The sequence below is a fragment of the Caenorhabditis briggsae genome (genome assembly GCF_000004555.2).
Source record: "Caenorhabditis briggsae complete genome, chrI, whole genome shotgun sequence".
NCBI lineage: Eukaryota > Metazoa > Nematoda > Chromadorea > Rhabditida > Rhabditidae > Caenorhabditis > Caenorhabditis briggsae.
Genome location: NC_013489.2, coordinates 5,087,822 through 5,102,945, shown reverse-complemented (window position 1 = coordinate 5,102,945; position 15,124 = coordinate 5,087,822). Strand labels below are relative to the sequence as shown.

The following is a 15,124-nucleotide window of genomic DNA, read 5'->3' as shown; positions in this document are numbered from 1 at the left end:
GGGGCGTGTCACTTTGTAACCTGCGGCGCGCCCATCTTTTATTGAATAGACAGTAAGAAGATGCAAAAACAAAATATTTAGGGAGAAGAAAAGAGAAACCCAGTTAGACTAATCAGTTGTAAAATTATAAATACAGTAATTAAATCCGAAATCACAAAAGACAACTTAATATCACAGAGTTTAATGATCAGATGCCATCACATATGTGGAAGCTGTATTATTCCGATTAATTGATAAAGTTGCATTTGGAGAATGTGAATCAGATGACGATGATGATGAATCTTGTTGATTTTCAGCTATCGATTGGAATACATTATCCAGAGTTGATTGGGATAGTGTGAAGTCATCAACTTCATACGTCTGTTTGATCTGAAAATTTGAAAAAATGACCTTAATTCATGTCACACAGATTTTGATTTTTGTAAACCTACACGTTTTGAAAAATACTGAAGTCATTAAAATGTTAAAATCTTGAAAATAAAACATTCACTCGCCTGATTAACAATCTTTAAGACCCGTGCGACACTGGCTGTGCCTTGTTCAATGTGAATGAAAATTGTTGAGCAGTGAACTGCTTCGATTCGAGATCCCTCTCCTATTTTAGCTACCAAAATCCCAGCGATTTCTCTCGAATTCTCGTTTTTCCCCATTTTCATTGTGAGCATTGATCCTTTTCCATACTTTGATTTCAGATGTTGCTTTCCTCCTAAGCATCTAATTCGTCCTCTATTCATTATTGCTATCCTAGTACACAATGCTTCACATTCTTCCATTGAATGAGATGTTAGTACAACCGCTTTTCCAGATTTACATAGTCTTTCAATGACTTTCCAAAGGAATTGCTGAGAACCTGGATCCATTCCAGCTGATGGTTCATCCAAAAATATCAGTGATGGTTGACTGACAAGAGCCACAGCAACTGATAGTTTTCGACGATTTCCGCCAGAAAGACTCGATGTTTGAGTGTTGGCATATGGACGGAGATGAAGAGCAACAAGAAGTCTGTCGATGATCTTAAAGATAATTCAGAATATTTTCAATTCAAAATGTCTAGTTAACAACTCACCGAGTCAATTTGAGTTGGCACTATCCCCCTTATCCTTGCGTAGAATTTTAAGTTTTCCCTTGTCGATAACTTCATATTGAGAGCATCGAATTGGGGACAATAACCGAGTTGTTGGAAGTTCTGGACATCGGAAAATGATCCAGTGGTAATTCTAGTTTGTTGCATTTCAATCGATCCATGTCCTGGCCTGATTTTGGCGGTGAGCATTGAAAAAGTCGTCGTTTTTCCAGCTCCATTAAGACCGAGTAGTCCAAAGCACTCCCCGGGTTCTACAGCAAATGAGATACCTTTCACTGCCAACAGTTCTGGATTATATGCTTTCGCCAAATTTCGGACGACCAGGGAGTAGTTATGAGAAGATTCTGATGTGATTCCATCGACTCGATTTTTCTCTTTTACCACGTCTTCATCCTCATCATAGGGTGGCTCGCGGAGCATCATTGCGCTTGTCAGATTTCGTTCCCGTCTTCTGAAAAAGAGTAAAGATGTTTGATAAACAGAAACACTGATTTCTTACCTTACAAATCCAAACTCGTCCATTTGAGAAAAAATAAGACAGATTGTGGCCAGAATTGCATGAAGAAATAGACACATAACATGCATTCCCATTTGATCAAAAGACAAAAGCGCTGGAAGAGGAAGTTGATCGATCATGTCAGGCCGATTGATTTGTTCTGAGAAAAGTTATAAGTTACTGTATTCAATTCAAGTGTAGATACCCAAAAAGTTGGATCCAATCTTCCTAACTTGATAAATCATTAGACCACGGAAGATGGCAATTCCTAAATTGTACTGTGGAAGAATCAAGAATACAATAGCACAAATGTTATGAGCAGGTACAAGAGTTGGGTCCTGGAATTGGAAAAAAATAAAATGTAGAATCAACAAAAATGGAATATACCTGAACCATCAATGTCTCCAACATGATAACAGTAAGAGCACAAACGATTCCAACAAAATATGATCCGATAGCAATGAGAACAAATGATAGAGCAGGAACAGAAAACATTTTCTGGAAGACGTACGCATACAGAATAGCCGACATTCCTTGCATGAAAAACAGAAGGAGAAACGAGAAGAAAGTGGCTGCATCGCCAGTGAAATCTGTCACTCGGAATGATACGTAAATCAGCATTATGACCAGTATGACACATGTGTACACTGTCTGAAAGTTAGAAGATTTCGAAATGGCCTGTTTCTTCTTCAAAACTCACCAGATCATACAGATAGCTGGTTACCCAATAAGTCATTTTTCTCAATCCTCCAACGATTTGTAAATGGAATGCTTCACAAATTCGATCTTCAACCAAATATACTGTAAATCCAGCTGGAATCATGGAAAGGACCAAAAGAAGACAAGTGATACGGAATAGGGCCAAAGTCTGTGTGAATCGCAGTGCGTTTTGATCCAATGTCTGAGAGATTGTCTTATTCATTGGATGATTCATCGCCAAGATTCCGAGATCTTCAGGTGCTAAAATATTTTAATTTCGTCACTGTTGATTAAAATGGCTCCTACCAATATCAGGATCTTCTAGACGTAACAATGCATTCGAGAGAATATTTGAAGTTATTGGCAATCCAGGCCAAATCTTATTATTGAACCAAACCTTCACATTTGTTTTAACATCGAGATTCTGTAGCACGTCATCAATCACTTTGGTTACTGTAATATTCTCTGCGAATGGATCTTTGACTTTTGGAGTTGACGGTTCGATTCCAGTTGTATTCAGATTGATAATAACTGTAGCTTCGGTAATATCTTTGACTGCTTCCAACCATCCACTCTTTGAAATATCAATGTCGTTCTGGCTCTGTGCTCTTTGATTCACATGACCCAGTGAGAAACCACCCAAGCTGAAGCGTTTGTTCTCGGTTTATGATATATTAATTTCGAAAATCTTACAAGAAAGGAGCAGTGGCATTCGAAGTCTGTGCATTTCGAGTGATCATTCTGAATTGGGTCAAATTTTTTCCAGAAAGATCGAATATCCGATCAGTGGTGTTCAATCCAATCCATGGCGTTTCTCTCCATGGCCAGTTCTCCTGAAGTTCCTTTTTTGAATTTATGAAATAATCTCAAAAAACAAACCAAAGTACAATTCCATCCGAAATCTTCACAATCACAATAGACAGGTTCATTGTAGGTGACATTCGATATATCTTCAGTATAGTCAAATGTTCCTGTTATGTCTTGACACTGATACTCATTCTCCCTAAATTTCGAAACAATTTAATTAATAGGGATTACTGTAACTTCATACACTGTCTCTTTTTTAACACCTGGAGGTGGCATGTTGCGTCCCCAACCGTAGCGATTTCGGAATAAGAGTTCCCTTCGGATCGATGATCTGAAAAAAGATAAACCGTCTTAAGATTTTCTTTAAAAACTCACAAATATTCTGTTGGCGTATCCTTGGCACATCTTGGACCAGTTCCAGGAGAAGTAAACATGGAGTGAAGGATTCCAGTAGCCGTTGAGTTCTCTGATGCATCCCATGAATTCACATAAAAATCACTATGATTTCCCAGAATGCTAGTTTCCAGGGGAAGTGGAGGCATCGAAGTCATTAGATCAGGACGAGATGATGAGACTTGAAGAACTACGAAAAGTTCAGCGACAGCCAGAAGAACCAGTGGAATGATCACTTGGAACAAAAATGTTCGTTTACTTTTTAAAGTGTAATTCATTCGACAAACGAGAAGAGCCCAAAAGTGTTGAAGGATTAGTCGCTTTCCTTGAAGCAGGTCTGGTTTTTCGAAATCTAAAATACTTTCAAAATTCGGAACTTTCAAAATTCGATCTCTGCAAAAAAGGTAAACGAACCTTCAAACTTGACTTCTTCAACCTCATTATTCTGTGGCATGTTGTTTTCGACAACTACCGGGTTCAGACTAGTCAAATCGTTTTGATCTTCTTCGTGCCCTCCTCTGAATTAGCATCTTGTTGGAGAGTGCTAAATTATGAGCACTTACGAATTACAAAGCTTATCCTTCAGTCGTTTCAGGAATCCACATTTTACTACTTTCGGGACATGATACTCTTTTTGAGGAGCCAACGAAACAAAAATCTAGAAAAAATGGTCAAAAGTAAACAGGTTCAAAGCCGTTAAAAGAAATTACATTCTGAAGAGTTGGTGCAGAAATTCCATACTGCCCCAGCCGATACTTTTCTAAATTCTCATCAAGACGAAGGAAGAACTTTTCCAATTTATCAGACTCCGTTTGAATTGGAATTCTAAATTACTGAATTTATAGGGGGATATCAATTGGAAATTTCTTACTTGAACACAATTTCCTCTTCATTTTCATCTCCAATTCCCAATCCAATATCACTTCCCAACTCAATAATTTCAGATGAGATTCTCGCGTAATCAACTTTCAAATCTTCTTTCACCATTGCCAATGACATATTATTTCCAAAACGCCGTTTTAGGAAAACGGATGATCCAACTGTGATGCATTGACCTGAAAAAAACTTCCAACTTTCAGAAAATTCGTATTAATGTACCTTGAGATAGAATAGCGATACGATCGGATAGAACATCTGCTTCGTCCATGTGGTGGGTGGATAGAAGAATCGTGCGGCCTGGAAACTTTTGATCATTTTTAAGGCATTTTTTAGTGAGCAACCTTCTTTATTCCTCTGCAATAATTTCCAAATGTCCTTTCTGGCTGTAACATCAACTCCAGCCGTTGGCTCATCTAGAATCACAAACCGAGACCCTCCAATAAACGCGATTCCAATACACAGTCTTCTTTTCATTCCGCCTGAATAATTCACAAATTAGAAGTTTGAATATATTCAACATTACCTGATAAAGTGTTAGCCAGTTTGTTTGCCTTTTCCGTCAATGAGACACTAGCCAGAATCTCTTCCACTTGTATATCCAATTCTTTATCTGGCACTCCTTTCAGAGCAGCAAACAGACGAAGTTGCTCAGCTACAGTAAGACTGAAACAGAACAGTTTGGGAAAAATACTTGAAAATAACTAACTGGCTGAATAAGACATTATGCTGTGGACATATTCCCAAAACATCTCGAACTCTGCGAAGATCTGTTCGAATGTCTCTTTGATAGATTTTTGCAGTTCCAGAAGACGGGGCATAGAGACCACAGAGGATTGACATTGTAGTAGTTTTTCCGGCTCCGTTGTGTCCAAGAAGTCCTGTGATTTGTCCTTCGTATAGACGAAGATTCAGAGAATCCAGCTGAAAAAAAAACGTTCAAAAATTATAAACATCCTCAGAACTTACAGCTTTCGTTCCATTTTCATAAACCTTGCTCATCGAGTTGATATGAACTGTTAGATTCAAGTTAGTTGGTTCCGAATCGAATGAGTCGCTCGCTAGAAATTCAATATTTTCACAAGAATCTGTTAGTTAAACTCACTTGGTATCACATCGAAATGCTCGTCATCTATAAACTCGACTCGATTTTTATACAATCCAGGTGCCCAGTATTTCAATATGAATGGGAAATAGAGAGGTTGTCGAACACCGTATTCTCCAGGAGCCACCGCTGAAATGTACCAGGCAAGAATCAGAAACAGAGCAGTGTCCACAAGCAGCATAGCCATACAAAGTTCAACGGAAACTCCCAAATCCGGATTGCTCATCTCTCCGAGATCAGACCAAGACGCACGTTCCATGGCATTGAAAGATTCCAAAAGTTTGAAACAGTGTCCCATTGCAGTTGGAGGAAGAAGAAGCTTAAACTCAGAAGATTTGAAATAATTTCATTTTTGAAAGCTCTTACCGCAATTCTGTTGAAAGTCGGTGAGGATATTCTGTCAGTTCGGAGTAGTTGGAATGGAATGAAGAATACGAACCAGAGGACGCAAGTGGCTGCTGTGGCGATATTGGCATTTGTGAAAAGAGTTGAAAAGAATATGGACATAGCTGAAGATTAGAGATGTTTTTTAGATTGATCTTAAATTGGTCGCGCTCCTTACCTATAGATGCAAACAAGAATAGTACCAGAACAAAAAGTAAAAGTGTATAATCAGTGTAGTCAAAGATTTTGGCAACTTTCGAAATGATAGAGATGACAAGAACGGAAATGAAATTTAGGACCAATGAGATCAGAGCCCATGACACAAAATGAACAGCATCACCTAGACCCATTGCACGCATTTGCTCCTGCAGATTTTAAATTGGATTGAATTGAGTAAATCCGTAAAAGCTGAAAAAGAAGGACTTCTAACTTTTAGCTTTAAGCCAATTTATCTCGGTTCATGTTAAAGATATGAAAAAAGTTGTCAACTGATAACATGTTTATCATAATACCACAGATATTTTATCAGTTGACACCCTTCTGATAACTTGTAAACGAGTCGAGATAATTGAGCTCAAACTTGACAGTGTGGGGCCCTTCTAATACAGGTTTTACGGTAATTTTTGATATTCCTACCTTAATCTTCTGTTCCTTTTCATAAACAATATTTTTCACCAGAAGCGCAGATGGGAAAATGAATGAAATAAGAAGAAACAATGGCATGAAAAGTGCAACATTGAATCTGAAACAACATGAAATTCTAGAACTGATTCAGAATTCTGAAACCCACGTGTCTTTCACAGTGCATGGATACGGTTCTTGTTGGGAATAAACACCTAGATTGGCATCAGATAAGTTGGATTTCTCACTAATAATTGCTCTATCCACGGCTTCTTGAAGAAATGAGAATCCGAATGTTAAATACTTCAAATCTATCAGTGGCTTGTCTCGAGTGAATGGATTACTTCTGCTGTCCATGAAACTGGTGGTTGCTGAAATTTCAGACTAGATAAACAACTGACTTGAAGTTAGTGAACCTACAGTCAATCATTTCTGGGTAATGCCTGATTTTATAAGTTGTAAATCCGTCAAACTCAGTTGCGTTTGAATTCATTTCAAATACGATTCCAGTAAAATATTGATGAGATTCCATCAGACAAACTGCATTGGTTTCCATTTCTTTTTCATCACTCACAAAACGGAAACGGTCCAGAAGGAAACACTGAAAATTTCAGACATTAATTCTGAAGTTGTGGTTTAGAAAGTACCCCTGTGTACTTGTTGGCAACTTCGGTAATATTTTTTGTGAAACTTCCAAAACTGTATTCATCAGAAGATGGTGCAAATAGATGTTCAAGTAAGAAACGAATATTTCTATTGTTCAATGGGTTCTGACCATCCTTGTAGAGTTTGATGAAGTGAAGGAGTTTCTGAAAAAAGATTCTGTGTAACTGAATTTTCGGTTTTTCCTCATACCTGACTAGCTGGCCACAAGTCAGAAGCATGAAGTCGATCTTGGAATTCCAACGCATCGGATGGATAAGAATACAACAAGTTCCGTATATGTTCTACATCCCGAAGTGGGACATTCAATCTCTCTACTACTCTTCTTGTTGCTGGATTATCAGGAGACACTAGAATATATCCAGATAACGCAGCTCTGACTTTCATTAAAATTGGACTTTCTAATGAAGAACAATTCATGTCATTATGATAGGGAACCGGACTGCATGTGCTATTCTTTTCTTGCTCTTTCCCGGGTGTTACGTTTTGGATGAACCTGGAAATTTGGTCGTTTTGAAAAAGCGGAAACACCCAAGAATTCGCTCACTTGATCACTTGTTTTCTCAATTTCTCAAATGGAGTCTCCACTGTTTTATCGTTATTCGGATTGATGGTTTGCTCGATTACATCTCGGGGATCTTCTCCACAAAACAGGGCTAATAGCAGTTGATCCGTTGTATAGTTGGAATACTTTTGGAAGAAAATTAATGATGGTTCAAATAAATTTTGAAACGATGTCATGAATGTTTGAGCTCGGAACCGAGATGCCGTTGGAATTGTAACTTCACTGATGTATCCTTTATAATCCATTATCTCAGCCAATGTCAAAACATCACACAATTCATCCCTCTCCTCACTTGTCATTTCTTGTCCTGTTTCAAACGAAAACGTCTTCTCGAACATTCTTTCATCACAAAATAATGGATTCGAAAACAACAAATCCGTCCATGACAACTCATTTCTGAGCACATCATAAACTTCAATTGCTCCTACTTCCAATCGTACATTCATTAATTTTTGTGCAGTTTCCAATCGAAGCCCTGTGTTATTCAATGCCTTTGTCAGATTTTCTCTTATCGGAGTGTCAAATAAATCTCCAATCCGAACGACTTCAGTTGAGTTTAGTGACTTTCCAGCAAGCCAATGAATGATTTCCGCTCCTCCTTTTGTTAAATCTTCAAACTTTTTCGGATTCTTTCCGATCCATCGAAGTTGTAGAGAGGAGTAATAAATGGCATCGACGATTCTAAAAAGTCTTTATTTTTAGTTTTTAAAGCCCTGATTGCTCACATAGATTCGTTTCTCGTGAGGTTTCCATTGTCATTAAACAGAAATTCTCTTTCATCTCCAGTCGTTGGAATTGCATTACATCTGTTGGAAAATGAGCAAAAGAATGAATGGATGAATGGAAGAACACCAGCTGAGAGCATTCCTTTCGAGTCGTAGTGACCTGAAAAAGAAGAATAATAGTGCATAGCCTATGGAAACAATATATGGAAACAATATATTATCTGGAATTTTCGACTTGATTTTTTTCTGCTACATAATTTTCAAAATTTTCTATCTGCGACCAAGAAGTTGAAAAGCCGTTTTTGAGAGAATTCAAATTTTTATTAGACCTCCTGGCTCCTGCTTGCAGTACCCGTAATCATATGAAATTTTTTTGTCTTCTTAAAAGGAAATCAGAAATTCAAATAGCTTCGAATTCAGAAATTCAAAAATTAAGAACTTTGAAAATTTTCAAACTCTCGAATTCCCCAATTCTCAAATTGCAAAAAATCTGAAATTAAAAAATTCCAAAGTAAAAAATTCCAAAAGAATTCGGACATTTAGTAATCGAAAGTTTTGAAAATTCGGAATATGAGAAGTACAGAAATTTGGTAAATCAGAATCTCAGAAATCTATATTTTGAGTAGTTCAGCACATCGGAATTTAACAAGTTCAAACATTCGGCAATTCAGAAATTAAGAAATCAGAATCTCAGAAAATTAGTTTTTGAGAAACTTTTTCATCCTGGAATATTTCGATTAAATTTGAAAATCGGAATATTCCGTAATGAAAAAGAGATCAGAAGATTGGTAATTCGGTAATTAGGAAATTCCGAATTCTATCAGAATCTCTATCAGGATCTCAGAAACTTAAAATATTGGTAATTTGGAAAATCTCAAGTTCTAAACTTCGAAACTTCAGAAATTTGAAAATATTGAAATTCAGTCATTACTCCAAAACTCGAAAATTCGAAAATTTAGGAATTCAACCATCAACTCACATTGTGGCATTCCTTCCGAGAAATCTTTGGTCCTCACAAGCGCGATAATAATGAATAAGATAAATGGTACAATTAGTTCAACAGCCAACCAGAACTAAAATTCACAAAATTTTATTTCTTTTTCAAATTGGAGAGACTCTATAGAGTGGTACCTTTTGTCTCCGTCTAACCAAAACGCATTTCCATAGTAGAAAATGGAGTTGGCGCCAAAATCCAACCATTCCTAAACCAGGTTCTTCGAATAGTTTTGTATCCGGTGAAGCATCTGAACTCTTTTGTTTTTCTTTGTTTGAGCTGAAATTTTTTGGGAAATTCTAATTGAATATTTACTTGGGGAGAGAAGAAGACATTGTGATTCAGATCGGAAACTTTCAGCTTCCATTTTCAATAACTACTCTACTCTTTCCAACTCATCCCTGCTGAAACAGGGATTCCAGTTTTATAGGAGCATAGCGTAGGTGATAGCATAAAAATTAAGTCAAAATGTTCACGTAAGATATTGAAACTGTGTGAAATCACTAAAATGACGATAAGAAATGCAGAGAAATGCGGAGAATTAGAATGAAAAAGGCCGAGTGAAGAACTAGTCATGAAGGACATTATCAGGTTGGACAAATAATGACACAGGAAAAGAGCAAAAGAGACAAAAAACGGGAGGGAGGGAAAAAACGATAGAGAGAAGTGACGTGAAGGAGCAGGAACACAGATAACGTGGTCGTAAAATGAAGTTATTGGGTTGGAAAAAATGGAAAAGAAAAGAAATGATTTTCATCGGATGGGATCGTTTTTTAGATTCTGAAACTTTTATTATACATGTCCTGATTTATCTGAAAACAAAACTTTGGGCCTTCTATATGAAATTCGGTTTTTTTCTAAAATCTTCACCCAAACGAAAACAATCAAAAGCTTTCAAATGATCAAGTTCGATTAAGGGTTACGGTAGACATACTAAATTACCTGGACGGATAAAAACGAGTAAATCTTTAGGCATAAGTCTCTAGATGAAGAAATTTGGTGGAAATATAATTTAACGTTCGATTCAAAGCTACTGAAATTTTCAAAGCGATTACTCAAGTCTAGGTATTGTTATGAGTGTCCAAAAATGGACGGTATAATGTTTTTTTGTGATTTTCATGAGATGAAACAACTTTGACAAGCGATAACTTAGCTCAAAGTTAATCAAATAATCTGAAACTTGGTCAGTTTGTTGATGAATTGTTGGAATTTTCGTACTCCAACATTCAGCCCAGTACAACGTTTCACTCAAGTTTTATGCTAGTAAAAACTTTAGTCCGGGTAATTATGCGCCATCCTGTATAAGCTTTCAAATGATCTATGTTCTGTTCAGGATTACGGTAAGTAGTATACATCATTTGAAATTTTCATAAACTCAACAAAATGAGTGATTTAAACAACAACTTTCACTTTGAAACGTTTACTTTTCGAATCTTGTGACAAGAGAGCCAACATATTTGAAATTCTTAGAAACAGAAACAAGTTGAAAACAACAATTTTCAACAAATTACATGTAATGAGCAGGTGAATTTCGCCTGATTCATTTTGAGCACAAACCACTGAAAACAGCTGAAGAGAAAAATAATAATTTCTTAGAGAGATTTCAGGTTAATTCAGGTGTTGAAGAGAAATCTAGGCACGTGGGGGGACATTTGAATATGGGTTGTTGAAAGAAAAACAAACTTGAAGTGAAAATAAATGATTAAATCAGAGAAGTAAGTATTGAATTATAGATAGAGTAGGGCTAAATCTAATTAGAAAAACTGAGAAAGTTGAAATATTTCGGTTGTGAGAAAGTTAATATTACCGTAAAACCTGTAATAGAAGAGCCCCGATATAGTCAATTCTGAGCTCAATTATCTCGATTCCTATAAAAGATATCAAAAAGCGGCCAACTGACAAAATTATTATCATAATATTACAAACACTTGGTCAGTTAACTAAAAAAAATTGTGATATTATGAAAAAAATTCATCAGTTGCCAGCTTTTTTTAATATTTGACAGGAATTGAGATATATTCCCTCAAAGTTAAAAGTTAATCGTTTACAGGTTTAGTGGTAGGCTCTTATTTCGAAATTCCTTGTGAATTCAGATTTGGCAATTTAGTTGAAATCACTTGCTTTTTTCGAGTAATTTAAATAAAATAAAATTTCAGAAGTTCCAGAAGTTTCAGAAGTTTCAAAGTTTGGCACTATTTTCAGGTTATGAAACATCTGTCCCATATGAATAGCACTCGTTAAAGTCTCAACTTGAAAACCTGACAGACTGAGAAACGTGTGTATTTGACATTGAAAAATGGTATTTGCACAAGAACCGAATGAAGAGAAAGAAAAAGAGAAAAAAGGGGACTTGTGTGGATTCTAACCCACATCTAACTCTCTCTTTTCCTATTTTTGTTCATTTTGACACGAAGATAATTTGCATTTCAATAAGCTATCATTGATTATTGAATGTGGGTTGTTTGCAAAAAGTTTTCGAAAAAAGTCAGGAAGAAGAAGAAGAATAAGGAAATAATAAACGCACTATTTGCTATTTGCACTAATGCTCTCCCTTGCTCCTCCTTTATGCTGAATAGTCTGGTGGCTCGCGAAGCCGACGAAAAGAAAAATTGAGAAAAATACTGACTAGGGTCATCTTGTGTTTATACAAAAATACAAACATTTAATGGGAGAAAATAAGAAGAGGAAGTTTGATAATAGGAGATGCTGCACTTTTGAATTTTTTAGTGAAACAAAAAAGAGCAAAAATGTGAAAAAAAACATGCATAAGCCACCAGAACTCAACATGTTGTTGTTTTTAGAAAAAAGTTTTAAACTTTGGCAATTATGTTTTTTGGGCAACAAGAATCTAGAAAAAAGGATCTAGAAAAGCAATTGTTCTTGAAATTTTGCTGGAATATGGAAATCATGCGACTGAAAACAAAAGGAATATGGTTTCACAAGAATCAACATTTGAGCTTCAAAGTTCTTGAGTTCGTTTTCGGAATACTGTAAAATCTGTAATAGAAGGGCCCCACTATCATGTTTGAGGTCAATTATCGCGGCTCCTTTAAGAGGTATCAAAAATGTTTTCACTGATAAAATATTGGTGGTATTACGGTAAATAATTTATTAGTTGACAACTTTTTCATATATTTCACAGTAATAAAGATAAAATTACAGGTTTTGCGGTAAATATTTTTAGTCATTTTGAAATTTCTTCAGTAAAGAGCTCAAATCCTTTCACATCCTCGAAAAAACCAAGAAGAAACCTGTCAACTCGAATAAATCTTTTTCCATATCTGAAATCCTTTTCTTTTTTCTATTTCTTCACTCATGACGTCTTCGTTACAGAATCGCATGCCCCAAAATGAATCGAAGCGTGAATTCTATTTTGAGTTCTAATTAGGAAGAATCAAACGAAATTATGCAATGAAGGAAAGAGCAAAGAATAGAATAAATGAGCTACAGATTCAAAGAGAAAGAGCTAATTCGTTTTGGAATTTATTCAAATGAGAACAGAAATAGGAGAAGATATTCTGATGACTCTCTATTTGAGTCGTTTCAAAACATCACGATTATTTCATGTAGTCAGTTTGTGTGCGCTTCGGATAAAATATAGCTAAAAATGACAAAAAGAAGAAGAAGGAGGGGATGTTGAAGAAAGAACGAAAGAAAAAAAAGACGCAGGTTGAAAAGGAAAAAAAGAAGAAGACGTTGAGGACGAAGAGGGTTAAGAAGACCTTTTTTGGAAACTGGGAATCTGAAGAGAGCCCTGAATTATGTAGTCATGGGTTGTCTGGGAAACATTCTGAAATCTGGATGAAAATTCTTTTGGAAAATTGTGGGAAAACAAGAGGTAGTAGAGAAATTGGAATTCCAACTAACTGGAAATATGATACCTTGAAGAAAACGTGCTCAGTTAGACGAGAGAAAAAAGGACAGTTGTTCCAATGCGCAATTTTTTGGGTGCACATTTGTTGGCGGATATTAAAATTACCGTATTTCCTCTAATAGAAGACCACCCAAGCCGTAAACCTTGAGCTCGATTTTCCCATTTTTGTGACAGATATAAAAAAAGTTGTCAACTGATAAAAAGCTGTTTGATATTATGATAAACAATTCGTCAGTAGGCAAATTGTTGATATCTTTCACAGAAATCGAGATATTGAGCTCAAATTTGACGGTTTGGGTGGTCTTCTATTAGTACGGTACTCCAATTTGGGCAGGAATCTGAAAAGTTTGATTACTGTAAAACCATTTCTACTGGTTAGTGTGCTCCACAGGGAAATGTTCTCAATTGAACGTTTCAAAGAAGTAACTTGGAAAATTCCAGATAGAAATTTTTGTGTTTGGCACAATACCCAATAGCTGTTTCAGTGCATCAAAAGTAGAGAATCTCTGGTAAAACCTCAAAAAATATTTAACAGACAGCATTTGTGCGTGAATTTAAGATTATTTAAAATTTAAGATTTTTCACACAAATATTGAATAGTGAGAAAAATTTGATTTTTCGAATTTGTTTACCAGAATTTTTTTGAGTTTTTTTTCAATTTTTCAAATTTTTCAAGAACATACATAAACAAGAAGTTCCGTCTGTTCAAAAAAACAAAAATGGCTCAAAATGAAGATTTTGTCACAACACCAAAAAAAACCCCTTTCTGGAAATTTTAAAACATTGAAAAATTGAAATTCGTCTAATCTTTTGATTTTTAAAAAAATATTTTCCTATTTGGAGCAGAGAAATAAAACAGTCAGCTGAAATGGTTCTACAGTAACCAAGCTTTTCAAATTCCTGCAGAGGATGCCCAATTTGGAATACCGTATTTCCTCTATAAGAAGCTCGTCCAATCCGTCCACTTGTAATAGAAGCCCATTACTTTAAGCCAATTAATCTTTGTTCTTGTTAAAGATAGGAAAATTTTGTCAACTGATTAATTATTCATCATAATATCAGAAATATTAAATCAGTTGAATAGTTTTTCATATATCTTACAGAAACCGAGATAATTAAGCTGAAAGTTAACGGTTTGGGTGAGCTTCTATGGAATGAAGTGCGATAATCTATCAACTACATTTTTCGTTTTTGAAAGTATTCGTTGATCTATTTAAAATTTTCTTCCAGTTTTCAAACGGTTTTCCACTTCCGAGTCCCTATTACAACACATGTGCAGAACCTGGGTGAGCAAACATGATCATTTTCCCTTAGTTTCTTTGATCTCACTCATCAATCTCTTTTTAGAAATGTGTAATAGAGCTTGATCCACTCTCTCCCGTTTCTTCATGAACATTTGTTCAGTTATCTCTTTCGTTTCATGTTTCAATTCGAAAACTTTTATCACTCATTATTCTTTTTGCATTCATTTCCTCTCACACATATGTCGTAGTATTTCACATCTGGAGAATCGAGATGAAAAGTTCCAATCGAATTTTTCATATGAAAAAATTGGAATCTCTGTCTCCAGGCTTTCGTATTCAGGATCTAATATTTTTCGTTCATCTAGTGTCGACTAGATGAAATCTGGTGAATTTTATAACGAGATGAGAACAGGGATGCTCGGAACAAAATTCGGAATTCTGAAAATCAACCATTTTCGGAATGACATTCAGACCCGAATATTTCCGAAAAATTTTTTTGGGATCATTTCCGATTTTTTTTCGGAATTAGATATTTTGAACTACAGTATGTGGATTTTCTTCTTAAAGGGGGACTCCGACCAAAAATTTTTTTGC

The 15,124-nt window shown here is 35.7% G+C and overlaps 1 protein-coding gene across 1 annotated transcript; it reads right to left on the bottom strand.

Moving 5' to 3' along the window:
- Positions 1-180: 180 nt before the first annotated feature.
- Cbr-abt-2 lies at positions 181-9,779 on the bottom strand (the record flags this gene model as incomplete). Its single annotated transcript, XM_045244728.1, has 34 exons — positions 181-369; positions 495-1,013; positions 1,067-1,535; positions 1,584-1,740; positions 1,786-1,918; positions 1,968-2,231; positions 2,281-2,540; positions 2,586-2,923; positions 2,973-3,112; positions 3,159-3,282; positions 3,331-3,417; positions 3,462-3,831; positions 3,894-3,997; positions 4,043-4,137; positions 4,190-4,304; positions 4,351-4,534; positions 4,578-4,655; positions 4,700-4,837; positions 4,882-5,021; positions 5,050-5,279; positions 5,325-5,416; positions 5,461-5,779; positions 5,827-5,969; positions 6,023-6,209; positions 6,460-6,586; positions 6,635-6,836; positions 6,886-7,066; positions 7,113-7,274; positions 7,321-7,624; positions 7,676-8,374; positions 8,419-8,578; positions 9,398-9,491; positions 9,550-9,680; positions 9,728-9,779. 34 exons carry the CDS (start codon positions 9,777-9,779, stop codon positions 181-183), a joined length of 6,987 nt encoding a protein of 2,328 aa, XP_045092508.1.
- Between the last annotated feature and the right edge of the window lie 5,345 nt (positions 9,780-15,124).